Genomic DNA, 12,360 nt, shown 5'->3' with positions numbered 1-12,360 from the left:
AATTCATGGTCGAATATTTAATATGCTCATTTCATTGTATTTTGCTTTACTATGCAACATGAATGTATTCGTCTGACTATTACTTTCAATAAAAGATTTTGAAAAAAAAAAAAAGAGATGAGGAGGTTGTAGGGCTCAGAGGGACTCTAAGGTAGGACGGGTGGGATGGGGGGTTGTCTTGGTCTATGATGGTTCTCCCACCTGAGCTTACTGTTCAGGCATTCTTACAGAACTCCTGTTAGGAAAGAAAGGCAACCTTCGCCTTCTTACCATCTCACTGGTCAAATACAATTTCCAAGATACCAAGTAGAATGAAGAGGGGCAGTCCTTCACCCCTTGGTCGGCACTCATTACGTTTGTGCAGTATTGCGTAAATAGGTGGCCAGGGATCAGTGATGTGCATCTGGGGAGGCAGTCCTAAACCTTCCCATGACACAGGCTCTGGCAGTGCCCAGTGCTGCAATTTAGAACACCAGTAACCCACTGCCACTCTGTACAATGTCCTGGTTACTACAGTATACTTGCCAACCAAGAGAACAAACCCCTCACCCCTGCTATCCACACTGGGCTGTTATTGGAGGGAGGGAAAGAACAGACTCCTCCCCCACAGCTCTCAACTCCACCAGCACCATCCTCCTGTTATCCAATCCAAATCCTTCTCTTACTGCAGAGAGTGATAGTGACATCACTCCTGTCAGTCAGCAGGCTGCCGATGATTGGAGCCTTGCAACCAGAGTTCTGGCAATTATTGTGATTAGCCGGCAACTCCAGCCAAAAGTCAGAAAGTTCCCCTTCCTGGACATCAGGATGATCCTATATTGACCTCACAGCACTGCCTCAGAGCAAACAAGAATACAGAAGAAAGGTCATAGTTATCATTCCTTGTCCGGAGATCGAATACAAAGAAAAACCAGTTCAGAAACAAAACAGACCCAACAGAGTAAAGGGAATTTCTGATACGAATCTATGTTTTTCCATGGGGGTTAGTGGTTATTAAATGTAAAGCAAACCTCCTATTAACCCCCCACCCCCCGCCATCCAATTATTGTGTGACCAATACCATCCAAATAATTCTTACTTTCATTTACCAAAATTATCCATCTAGAAGGAGACCTGTCACTGTCTATTTCTCCATGGAGGAGTGGGAGTATTTAGAAGGACACAAGGATCTCTACAAGGACGTCATGATGGACAATCAGCCGCCCCTCACATCACCGGGTAAGAGGAGACTTTATTGTAAAGGAGAGAGCAGTACGGAGGCTCCACCTAGATCCCCCATCATCTGATAAACACATAGAAACAATGTATTCAGTCAGTGTGTGTGTTTCCTACAGATGGATCCAGTAATGGGAACCCACCAGAGAGATGTCCCCGTCCTCTGTATTCCCGGGATTCCACACAGGAAGGTCACACCATCCCCCACCATCATCAGGTAGATGAGAAAAAATTACTGATAGTATCATTAGGGTCTGTACATTATCTGCATTGTTACCATTGATGTCATTTTTATTATATATTCAGAGTGGAAACCTGAGAGATTCTAAAGTTGAGGTTAAAGAAGAGCTAAAAGAGGAGGATGATGAGGAAGGGGTGATGGAGGAGTCAGAGTTTCTAAAAAGACACAAAGATCTGTACCAGGACACCATGGTGGAGTCATCCAGCTACAGAAACCCACCAGAGAGATGTCCCCGTCCTCTGTATTCCCGGGATTCCACACAGGAAGATCACACCATCCCCCACCATCATCAGGTAGATGATTGACAATTATTGGTAGTTCTGATTTATACACAACATGTTGGTTATAATGAATGTTTTTAATATCTTTCAGAGTGGAAGTCTTGGAGATTACAATATTATTGTTAAAGAAGAGTATATAGAGGAGGATGAGGAGTATGGAGTGATGGAGGAGTTTTTAGAAGGACACAAGGATATGATGGAGCCACCTAATACCAGGAACCCAACAGAGAGATGTCCCCGTCCTCTGTATTCCCGGGATTCCACACAGGAAGGTCACACCATCCCTCACCATTATCAGGTTGGTGGGGTGGAGTATCTAGAATATTGACCTGTGGGGATGATATGTGGATTTTTTTATATGATATAATATTAAAGTTTTTATTTTAAAGGTAATATTTCCTATCCTTCTCTTGGTTTAGGGTGAAGATCTGATAGCTATAAAAGTTGAGGTTAAAGCAGAAGAAGAAGAGACATATGTGAGGGATGATCAGCAGTCTATGGAGGAGGATGGAATAACGAGGACATTTATAGAGGAGGACACTCCTACAGAGATCAGCACAGGTGGGTCATTAACACTAAATACATTCCTCCACCCATACTGCTCACTGATTGGTCCAGAGTAGGGCAAGGACTGGGTGGTATCAGCCTGTAATACCCTGGTCACTTTCCCCGTCCTGTATTTCTCTCAGATAATCTTCCTTCTCTTTGCTGCGGACACAGTTTAGTCTCTAGACTGGATTCATGGAGATTTTGGGGTTCAGCTGCCAGAAAATTGTTGATTTCCCTCTTTCGCCTTTCAGGACAGCACACTTGAGAGACCTCGGCTCCTCCCTTCTCAGGAAACACCACCTCCACCAGAGTTGTTTTTTTTTTTTTTTTGCAAGTATAAGTTTTATTAATGCCCAACTTGGGCGAAAAAAGAAAGAAAAAAAAAAGGGGGGGTACAACATATATATAGACATTCAATAAAAGGGGGAAGGGGAAGGGAGATCCTCATACATCATTCACATACAAGGGGGGCAACAGACAGGGGGCATACATATGGTCCTAGATTGCAGTGTAACCACACCCCGGATCCTTGAAATTGTCAATGTAGGGTCAATGGCCCTTCCCGGCAGTAATTCTCAGTCTGATGCATCAGGTCCGGGAAGACCAACCCCACGTCTGCTCCCCTCCCCCTCCTCCTAGCCGCCCCCCACCTCATATGGGTAGGACTCGAGGGCGAGGGGGACCAGGAGGACCAGGATCTCCAAATCACGGAGGATATCTGAATGGGAAGGGGAAGAAACAGGTAGGATAGGCATAGGGGGAGGGGGGGGGAACCCCGGTTGGTTCCGGGCGGTCCCTGGTCCCTTCATATGATACGGCGATGACCTCCTTATAAAGATCTGAGAGCAATGCCCTCTGGGGAGATGACAAATTGAAGCCACAAATCCCATGTCGCTTTATATTTTTCTTCCTGTTGTTTCGCACCAGGTCCTCCATTCTCCTACTGTCTTCTACTCTCTGGATCCAGCTAGCTACCGTTGGTGATGCCTGACTTTTCCAGTTAATTGGGATGCAAGATTTTGCAGCGTTTATCAAATGACAAATTACCGTTTTTTTTGTATTTCCTAATTGACATGGTACTTACATGAAGAAGGAAAAATGCCGGGTCGTTTGGCATGACATAATCTGTAAATTTCTGTATAGTCGTTCTGACTGTGGACCAGAAATGTGTTAGCTTGTGTAACAGCATACCACCATCTCCATGGCACCTCCAACACCTTGCTGAGGTGTTCGGATAATAGGAATATAAGGCATGTGGGGTCAAGTACCACCTTGTCATAAGTTTATAGTTAGTTTCCTGTACCTTCGTACAGATGGAGGATTCAGGGCTAATGCTATCACCCGTTTAGTCTGGTCTGCCGTGAACGTGCAATTTAGATCCTTTTTCCCATTTACTCAGGAATAGCGGGGGAGCGCTATCCTTCGGGGAAGTCAGGAGGTTATACATTAAGGACAATGTCCTCAAAGAGTCTCTCCTCTTCAGAATCTCTAGAGAGGTGAATGAATGAATGAATGAAATACTTGTATAGCGCACAATGCAAACTGAATCGCCTCTAGGTGAGGGGTCTGTCAAACTCCTGCGGGTTAGGAGTAGATGTAAGAAAATGTCTAAGTCGTAGTGCTGTCCAAAACGGTAGTTTAAAGGTGCCTGTCTCGCTTCTAAGTGCTTCTAGGGAGGGCCAGGAGTTATTCTGTATAAAATGTCTGGCTTGCGTACACTTTAGGTCTGTGAAGAGATTTCTAGTCTGGGGTCAAGACCTGGGGGAAATTTTGGGCTTCCTATAATAGGATATATAGGCGAGTTTGGTGTGGATAGTGATTGTGTGAGATATGTTCGTGACCCAATGCGAAGTGTTGTCCCTATCAACGGGTGAGCTCTCATCTCAGCCAGGAGGTGTTCATAGCACCATGCAGCACCCTGCAGGGGTATCAGTGACTGCGCCTGTTCTAGGCGTGTCCACGTTTTAAGGTCTCGGTGTCGATTCCAGTCTACAATCCTACCGAGCTGGACATCTTGGTAGTATTCCCTCACAAGTCCACCGTTGAGTTTTGGTTGGGAGAGTAGGGCACAGGGTATTCTCGGTCTCCTATTTTCCCATATGAACTTGTAAAACTGGCAGTGTACTTGTTTAAAAAATGATGTTGGAATGAAGATTGGGAGTGCCTGTAACAAATAAAGGAACTTGGGTAGTATACACATTTTAATAAGGTTGCACCTGCCAAACCATGAGTGGAGGCCCCCGTGCCACAACTCCAGTAGGGTTCGGGTTTTAGCTAGTGGGGGGGAAGTTCAGGCGAAAGGTGTGCTTAAGATTAGCTGGTACATAGGCTCCCAGGTAGTTCAAGGCAGTCTCAGTCCATTTAAAATTGAAGTTGGCGCGTAGTGCCTGCATTTTTGATTTGGGTATGCCTACTCCCATGGCTTCCGACTTGTTATAATTAATTTTAAGGTTGGAAATAGTTCTGTATGCATCAAATTCACGGAGGAGGTTCAAGAGGGATATTACCGGGTTCGTCAGGTAAAAAAGCAGATCATCTGTATAGGCTGAAACCTTGTATTGTAAGTCTCATATCGTAAGTCCCTGGATATCCGGGTTACATCTAATTTTGCACAGAAAAGGCTCTAAAGAAAGGGCAAAGAGGAGGGGTGACAGCAGGCAGCCCTGTCTGGTCCCATTCTTGAGGGGGTCCGACAGTAGACCATTAACCTTGACTTGTGCGGAGGGGTTGGAGTAGATTTGGGAAATCCATCTCATCATGGTTTCCCCAAGTCCCAAGTATCTAAGGACAAAGATCATATAGCCCCAGTCGACCCGGTCAAAGGCTTTTTCCGCGTCTGTGTTTATAAAGATTGAGGGCGTATGCGTTTTATTGGCAAAATGTATTAGGTTTAAGACTTTAATTGTACCATCCCTAGCTTCTCTAGTGGGGATGAAGCCTACTTGGTCTAAATGGATCAGTGACTGTAAATGGTGGGCAAGTCGGGTCGCTAGAATCTTGGTGAATAACTTAAGGTCTGTGTTAAGGAGGGAAATTGGCCGATAACTACTACATAGGGTGGGGTCCTTACCTTCTTTACGTATGACCGTGATATGTGCCCGCAGGGTATCGCTAAAGAAGGCTGCCATGTCTCCCAGTTTATTATAGAAGGATGTCATATGAGAGCCAAGGGATAGGAGCAGTTTTTTTATAATACTGTAGGGTAAGGCCGTCCGGCCCTGGGGCCCTACCTGGTTTGGTGGAGCTTAGTGCAAGTTCGAGTTCGTCGGTCGTGATTGGGGCGTCCAATTCTGATATACTTTCTGGTGTCAGAGTGGGGATTTGGGCTGAGGCCAAGTAGGCCTCAATCAGCGGTTACTTGTCAGTGGATGTTGAAATATTATACAGGCCAGTGTAGTATTCTTTAAAGGTGTTGGCAATGTGCCGTGGCAGGTTGGCCGTCGTGTTGGACGCGGTCTTAATTTGCGGGATGTACGTTTGCATTCTAATTTATTTAACTGCCCTGGCTAGAATACGTCTGCATTTATTTCCGGACTCGTAGGATATGAGCTGGCATTTCTGTAGTGCTGCTTTCACTGTGTAGTTTAGGAGCTCATTAATTTGGTTACAAATGGAGGCAAGTTCAGCTTCAACTATGGGGTCCAGGGAGCTTTTATGTCATGCCTCAGTTGTATGGAGATTAGTTAAAAGCTTCTCTAGTTGTTCACCCTTCTCTCTTTTGATACGTGCTCTGTGTTTTATAAAAATGCCCCTAACAACTGCCATGTGTGCCTCCCATACTGCCCCAGGGGCAGACTCTGCTGTCGTGTTGGTTTGGAAGTAGAATTTCAATTCTCTAGTCACCTCCTCCATGACTACCGGATTCTGCAAAAGGCTTTCATTTAGTCACCAGAAGTGTGTCCTGGAGGAGGGATTGTCTGAGAGCATGTAGGTCAATGAAATAGGGGCATGGTCGGACCATGTCCTAATACCTATTGTGGATTCTCGTATGGTGTGCAACTGATTATGTGGCACTAGAAAGAAGTCTATTCTTAAGTATAGTTTATGGGGGGGTGGAGTAAAAAGTGTAGTCCTTCTCTGCTGGAGCCGCCATACGTCTATCAGCTGAGCTTTGTGTAAATCTTTGAGTATGCGTTTACGGGCTCCAGTCGGTAGGGATGACGTACCTGAGGATGTATCCTTCCCGGGTACCAGCGGGGTGTTAAAGTCTCCTCCCAAAATAAGTTGGCCTCCCTGGAATTTCGACAGTTGCGATAGCGTGCGCTGCATAAAGGAGTCTTGGCCTGCGTTTGGGGCATAAATGGTTGCTAAGGTCAGCTGTACGTCACCTATAAAACCCTTAATAAACGTAAAACGTCCTTCTATATCCAACTTAGTGTCGCAATGGGTCCACTGTATTCTGTTAGACAGGAGAATGGAGGTACCCCGTGATTTAGTTTTGTTGGTGGAGTGGAATGCTAAGGGGAAAAACCTGTTCTTAAGGACAGGTAATCTGTCTTCCTTGAAGTGAGTTTCCTGAATAAAGGCTATATCAACCCTATCTTTCCGTAAGTCATTCATAAGCATTCGCCTCTCTTCGGGTGTATTGAGACCTTTTGCGTTAATAGAGTACACTTTGAGACCGTTCATTCCCAACCGGGGTTATGGGGGTAGATTTAGTAGAGGAAGCACTGAACAGAGCCGGGATTCCCCGGGGAGAAGGAAAGGAGGGGGGGGAGAGGGAGGGGTAGAGGGCAACAAGGGGGGCCGGGGGACTGGTGTCCAGGGGACGGTAAACCGTCCCGGACTTAATCTATCAACTCCCAAAACCAGGGAGATATTTTTTAAATCGCCTTTGGCTCACCAGTGGAGGGGAAGGGGTCAGACCAGTACAATATCGGTCGGAAGGGGTAGGTGGGGAGGATTGGATCACTAAAGGCAAGCCACTTGCTTGCTTGGCACGCCTTAACCAACGTGGTCAAGGTATGTGACGGCCTACGTGGGGGAGTATCTGAACGAGGCCAACAAAAGGGGGAGCTCCCGACTCGAGATCAAACCAACCCGGGCTGCCCAACTCTGGTACCTTAAGTCCTGCATCACCCGCCCCCCTCCCGTCAGGAGCCGGGGGGGGGGGAGGGAGGGGCTTCTCCCTACGTAACATGTGGGAGGGGCATCCCGCACCCAGACCCCCCACCCTCCACATCCCCAACCACCGCCAATCCGGCATTCATGGTTGTCCACCAGAATATTCCCTGCCCGGCTTTATGACCCACATCCTCCTACACAGGCAGACATTAGCAATATGCCCGCGTAGCTTCAAATATGCATGCAAAACTTTTGATCTAAGTCTACGCAAAACACCCCTAACAATAAACGTTTATATATTTGTCTCCTGGCAATAATGATCTCCTTGTCCTCGGAGGAGGGTTCCACAAATCTCACTTAACTTATTCAATCTGGGGGGGTGGGAATAAGTGGGGGTTCACCCACCGGGGGTCCGCCGCCGTGAGTCTCTCCCGTGTGCTGAATCTGTGCGACCAGAGGAGCTAGAGTGAGTAGGTTTCATGTCTCACAGGGGAGGGTCTCAGTGTCAAGGTTCCTGTGAGCACGGGAGTCGTCCCCTCAAGGGGACCTCGGCAGAACGTTAACTAGAAGTATTACATTGCCTGTCTCTCTGTAGCTGCATAGTGTTCCTAGACTGCAGTTACCACAAACATTGGGGACAATGGCACACACCAGGCATCAGGGGACATATGCAGACGGACGTCCAGGTGGATCACCTGAGGGTCTAGTGGGCGCCATCTGGCCAGGTCTGGGGGGGGGGGGGGAGGGCGTACAGTGGTCAAGAGCGCTTGGCACATGGGCATCTAGTGGGCAGGGGGGGGGGAGGGGAGGAGAGCCATCTATAACTCCCGTGATCCTTCGGGCGAAGGAGCCCGGAATCTTCTGCATTGCCTCTGCGGTCTGGGTTGAAGGTGCCGCTGTGTGGACTGCTGGTTGTTTCGGTTGCCCCCCGCGTGGAAGGAACTGCAGCCAATTCGGAATCCTGGTGGGTTCCGTTTCCAGAAACTCGAACAAGCTAGGGAGATCTCTTGGGGACCGGAGAGTGAAGAAACACTGCTCTCTCTTGAACGTAACCGATAGGGGATATCCCCATCGGTATGTGGCGGCCCGCCGGCAGGCTAGATCCAGCAGTGGGCGGAGCATAGCCCTTCTTTGTAATGTAGCTCGAGAGACATCCGGAAGTATCTTCACTGTAGCTCCATCAAAGTCCACATCCTCTGCTTCCTACGCTCTGCGGGTAATTGCTTCTTTGTGAATATAGTGGTGGAGGCGGCATATAAGTCTCTTGGTCTGTTGGGGTCAGTAGATCTCGGTCCCAGAGCCCGGTGGATCCTGTCAAATTCCAGCTTTGGAGGTAGTGTGTCTCTCGGGAGACCTCGGAAAATAGCAGTGGCGGCAGCAGTGAGGTCCTCCACACCCGTCGCCTCTGGGAGACCTCGTAGGCGGAGGTTATTTCTCCTGCCTCTGTCCTCCATGTGTAGCTGTAGTATCATAGTCTTGTAGACTCTCCAGGTCTCCTCTCCAGATCCGTCACGGAGGTCTCCCCCGCGGTCAGCCTGCCAGTCAGTGCATCGAGCACTCCTCTCACCTCCTGTATGTCCTGCCTCTGCTGAGTCTCAATCCGGCCGATGAGCGATTCAATGTCGGCTTTGGTGGGGAGGGATCGGAGCAGTGCCCACATCTCTGCATCCCCCGCAACACTTAGAGCGGTGCTCGACGGGGTGCCAGGATCCGTCTGCAGCGCTGCCGGGGCTTCTGAAAATAAGTCGGATTCCATAGATGTGGCTGGGGACGCCGACCGGCTTCCTTGGTTCAATGTTTTACTTGTTCCCCCACGCGGTTTCGCCATCTTGTGATCTGCAGAGGTGCGCCGCTTCTGTGTCAGATATTGATCAATGGCGCCTCTGGATCCTTTCTTTTTGGCAGGGTTGCTCTTCCCTCTGGTTCTCTGCTTTGCGGAGTGCATTCCCCAGACAGCGAGCAGCTCTTGGCTCAAAATAGGCCTGGAAAGCCGGGAGATCGTCAGTAGCTCGAGGAATGAACGTCCTCACTCAACCATGCTCAGGCCACGCCCCTCCCACCAGAGTTTTAAACCACGCCATCCCTCCAGCCCGTCAGTTTCGGTGTTTCCTCTGGAAGGGAGACACTGCTAGGAACCAGGGCCATTTTTTCAGCTGGGGAGGCTGAGGCCGGTATATTCCTGAAAGGGAGAGACAGAGGTCTCTCAATGCACTGCAGCTAGGATGGGGTGGCCTTAGTCTGCCTAGTGTACTAGGAAGACTGGGGGCTTTCCTCCCACAATGGGAGTCGGTTACCTCCAATCCGTTCATTCTAAGGGTTGTGTCAGGGAATTAGTAGACCAGACTGTGTGGACTGCACAGAGGAAACCAGAAACACATGTAAGTGAATAATAATGGTGTTTATTTACATAGGTGACAAGTAAGTGAATATAACAGTGCACAACCAACCCAAACCCACAAACGACAATGGTATATACAAATAATGGAAAATACCGGAATCGTAACAAAAGCCAGGCCGAGGTCATACACAGGGGGGTCAGCAGGTGGGTAAGGATGGGGAATCAACAGGACAGGGCGAGGACGGATGGATGGGCTGCAGAGCAGGGATCCAAGGCAAACAGGAGGGACAGGTCCAGGATGGGGTCGGAATAGATCAGGTCGGGTCAGATGCAGGCTCAAGGTCAGGGCCCAGGGAGAGAGATACCAAGGCAAGCATGTGTGGGCTTTTCGGGTATTTATAAGACTGCAGTATTTGTCCTCAAGTAACACCTGAGTGCAGGAAGTGTTGCCTGCTCCCTCCTGCCAGAATCCATCATCTGGTGGGTGCCAGTACTGCGGCCCAATGATGACATAACACCAGCAGGGAATGTCTCTCCTGACAGTTACAAACTGCCAGGAGACACCTGCTGGTGGACCTCAGCACTGTATGCCAAATGATGGATCTTACCAGCGGACTGACCCTTTCCTGACAGGTTGTAAGGAGGGGGTACAGACTGGAATTCTCAAGCCCACAGGCTGCTAATAACAGATTTGCCAAGGTGTGCAGAAAAAGGGGCAGCTTTACTGGCGTCTCTGGAGGAGCTGGAACAGCAGGATGTAGTGTCACGAGTCCCACCTGGGGAGATAGGCAGGGGGTTTTATTCCCACATTCTTGTGGTCCGGAAGCCCTCAGGGAAATTCAGGCTCATTTTGAACCTGAAACCCCTGAATCTATCAATCTCCTACAAGAGGTTTCGGATGGATTCCATTTTTTCTGTGTAAACACTACTTCCTCCATATTGCTACATGGTGTCCATAGATCTAAGAGATGCCTATCTGCACATTCCAATCGCGGAGGACAGTCAGAGATTCCTCAGACTGTAGCAGAGTCCCTTGCAAAGGAAAGGAATGGAGTGGACCTTGTTCTTCAAGACACCAGCCAGTGTCTCCTTTTAGCTTACACCCAGCAGAAGACTTCTAGCACCCAGAGGGGGATTCAGCAGCACCAGTCTCTAGTGTCCATTTAGGGGGTTCTGTACTCACAAGGCCCTGGTCACAGGTCATTTTCCTCAGTGATACCAGGCAGGATCCATGGACATCCTCCTTCAGTCAGCTCTCAAGAGAACCCTGGGTTTCAGCATTCAGGCCCACATGTTGCCCACCTAAGGCCACATGGTAGCTTTTACTCAAGAGAGGTAATGTGCTCCCTCCCCAACTGGACATCTCCTCTTTGGGAAAAGACCCTGGTTCCATGTGCTCACTGAATGTAAATACCAACATACAGCATGCTCAGGGGCACCACTCTGCTGGAGCTGAATCCATATTAATACTGCTCCCTAAAAATTGGAAACAATGGCTTTGAAATGACAGAGCTCAATTCTTTTAGGATATGTGGGTGGATGCCATCTGGTCCAGGTGCTTTATTCACTTTTATTCTGTCTGGACCATATACATTTTAAACCACTGTGGATCATTTGGGGCTGTTTCACTACCACCTCCATTATGGCCATGAGCTCCCCCCATGCTCCTTTGTATACACAGAGCAGAAGAAAGTATTTATTAATTTTGCCTTCTCTTTGTCCCCAGTCACCCACTCCAGATTATTTTGTAAAGGGCATACATGCTCAAAGCTGATCTTTTTACTATTAAAATATTTGAAGAATGTTTGGGGTTTTTCCTACTAGCTTTTGCAATCTGTAGTTCATTTTTTATTTTTGCGTCCTTGATTTCCTTTTTGTATATTCTGTTATATTCTTTGTAACATTTAGACGATGATAGTGTTCCTTAATTTTTATATTTTTTTAAAAGCTCTTTTCTTATTCATAGCTTTTTTTAACTTTGGACATGAGCCACGTAGGTTTTATTTTTAGCCTTTAAACGTATTGCCCATGGGAAAATACTTTTCAGTGTGATCGCATACAGTTGCCTGCATCTTCTGAATGCATGGCCCTTGCGTAATGTAAGTAACCATAAACCAGGAGTCAGAAAATGCAGTTAAAATCACACCTTTAATGAAATGGCAAAAAATAACACAGTTCAAGAACGCAGTCAAAAACTGAAGCCAGGGTTTGGATGCTAGAGCGGGTAATCAGACGAGCCAGGTGCAAGAAGCCAGAAGTTGGCGTAATAAGGAGCAAAACAGGAACAGATATCGGAAGGCAAGTCAGACAGTCCAAGTCATACACAGGAACACAGGCAGAAACACACTGGAGATCAGAAACTATGCAAGGGCAGGGAGGAAATTCGAAAAGCTTTTTAGCCAAAAGGGGTTGGCTGTAGGCTGAACTAATGAGGCAGGTAATGGTAACTATGTGAGTCACTGTGGAAACTATGTGTGGCTGGTAATTAACTGACAGCCAAGCAGCTTCTATGCACTGAAAGAAAAGAGCTACTCGTAACTAGCAGGAGACCAGCCCTGACATTACTTTATGTTGTACATTACATAATTCTGATGCTATATAGTCCTCCCTGTTGTATATGTTGTATACTACATAGCTCTGACTTCTGCTCTCTACCCACTGTTATATATACA

General features: G+C 47.7%; 2 protein-coding genes across 3 annotated transcripts in view; one reads left to right on the top strand and one right to left on the bottom strand.

The window, feature by feature from the left end:
* Window positions 1–12,360, bottom strand: part of LOC143989470 (uncharacterized) — a 313,492-nt gene that overhangs the window by 94,691 nt on the left and 206,441 nt on the right. The window lies entirely within an intron of this gene.
* LOC143989974 (uncharacterized) overlaps window positions 1–12,360 on the top strand; it is a 73,846-nt gene that overhangs the window by 11,108 nt on the left and 50,378 nt on the right. Inside the window, exons 2-6 of the mRNA XM_077490219.1 lie at window positions 1,106–1,218; window positions 1,335–1,432; window positions 1,522–1,749; window positions 1,829–2,035; window positions 2,157–2,298. Of these exons, the coding sequence (XP_077346345.1) occupies window positions 1,134–1,218; window positions 1,335–1,432; window positions 1,522–1,749; window positions 1,829–2,035; window positions 2,157–2,298 (760 nt within the window). The 5' untranslated portion in view covers window positions 1,106–1,133. The remainder of the gene's footprint in view (window positions 1–1,105; window positions 1,219–1,334; window positions 1,433–1,521; window positions 1,750–1,828; window positions 2,036–2,156; window positions 2,299–12,360) is intronic.

The sequence above is a fragment of the Lithobates pipiens genome, unplaced genomic scaffold, assembly GCF_037356315.1.
Source record: "Lithobates pipiens isolate NorthernLeopardFrog02 unplaced genomic scaffold, aLitPip1_a1.2 Scaffold_18, whole genome shotgun sequence".
Taxonomy (NCBI): Eukaryota; Metazoa; Chordata; class Amphibia; order Anura; family Ranidae; genus Lithobates; species Lithobates pipiens.
This window is presented reverse-complemented; position numbering and strand designations above follow the sequence as displayed.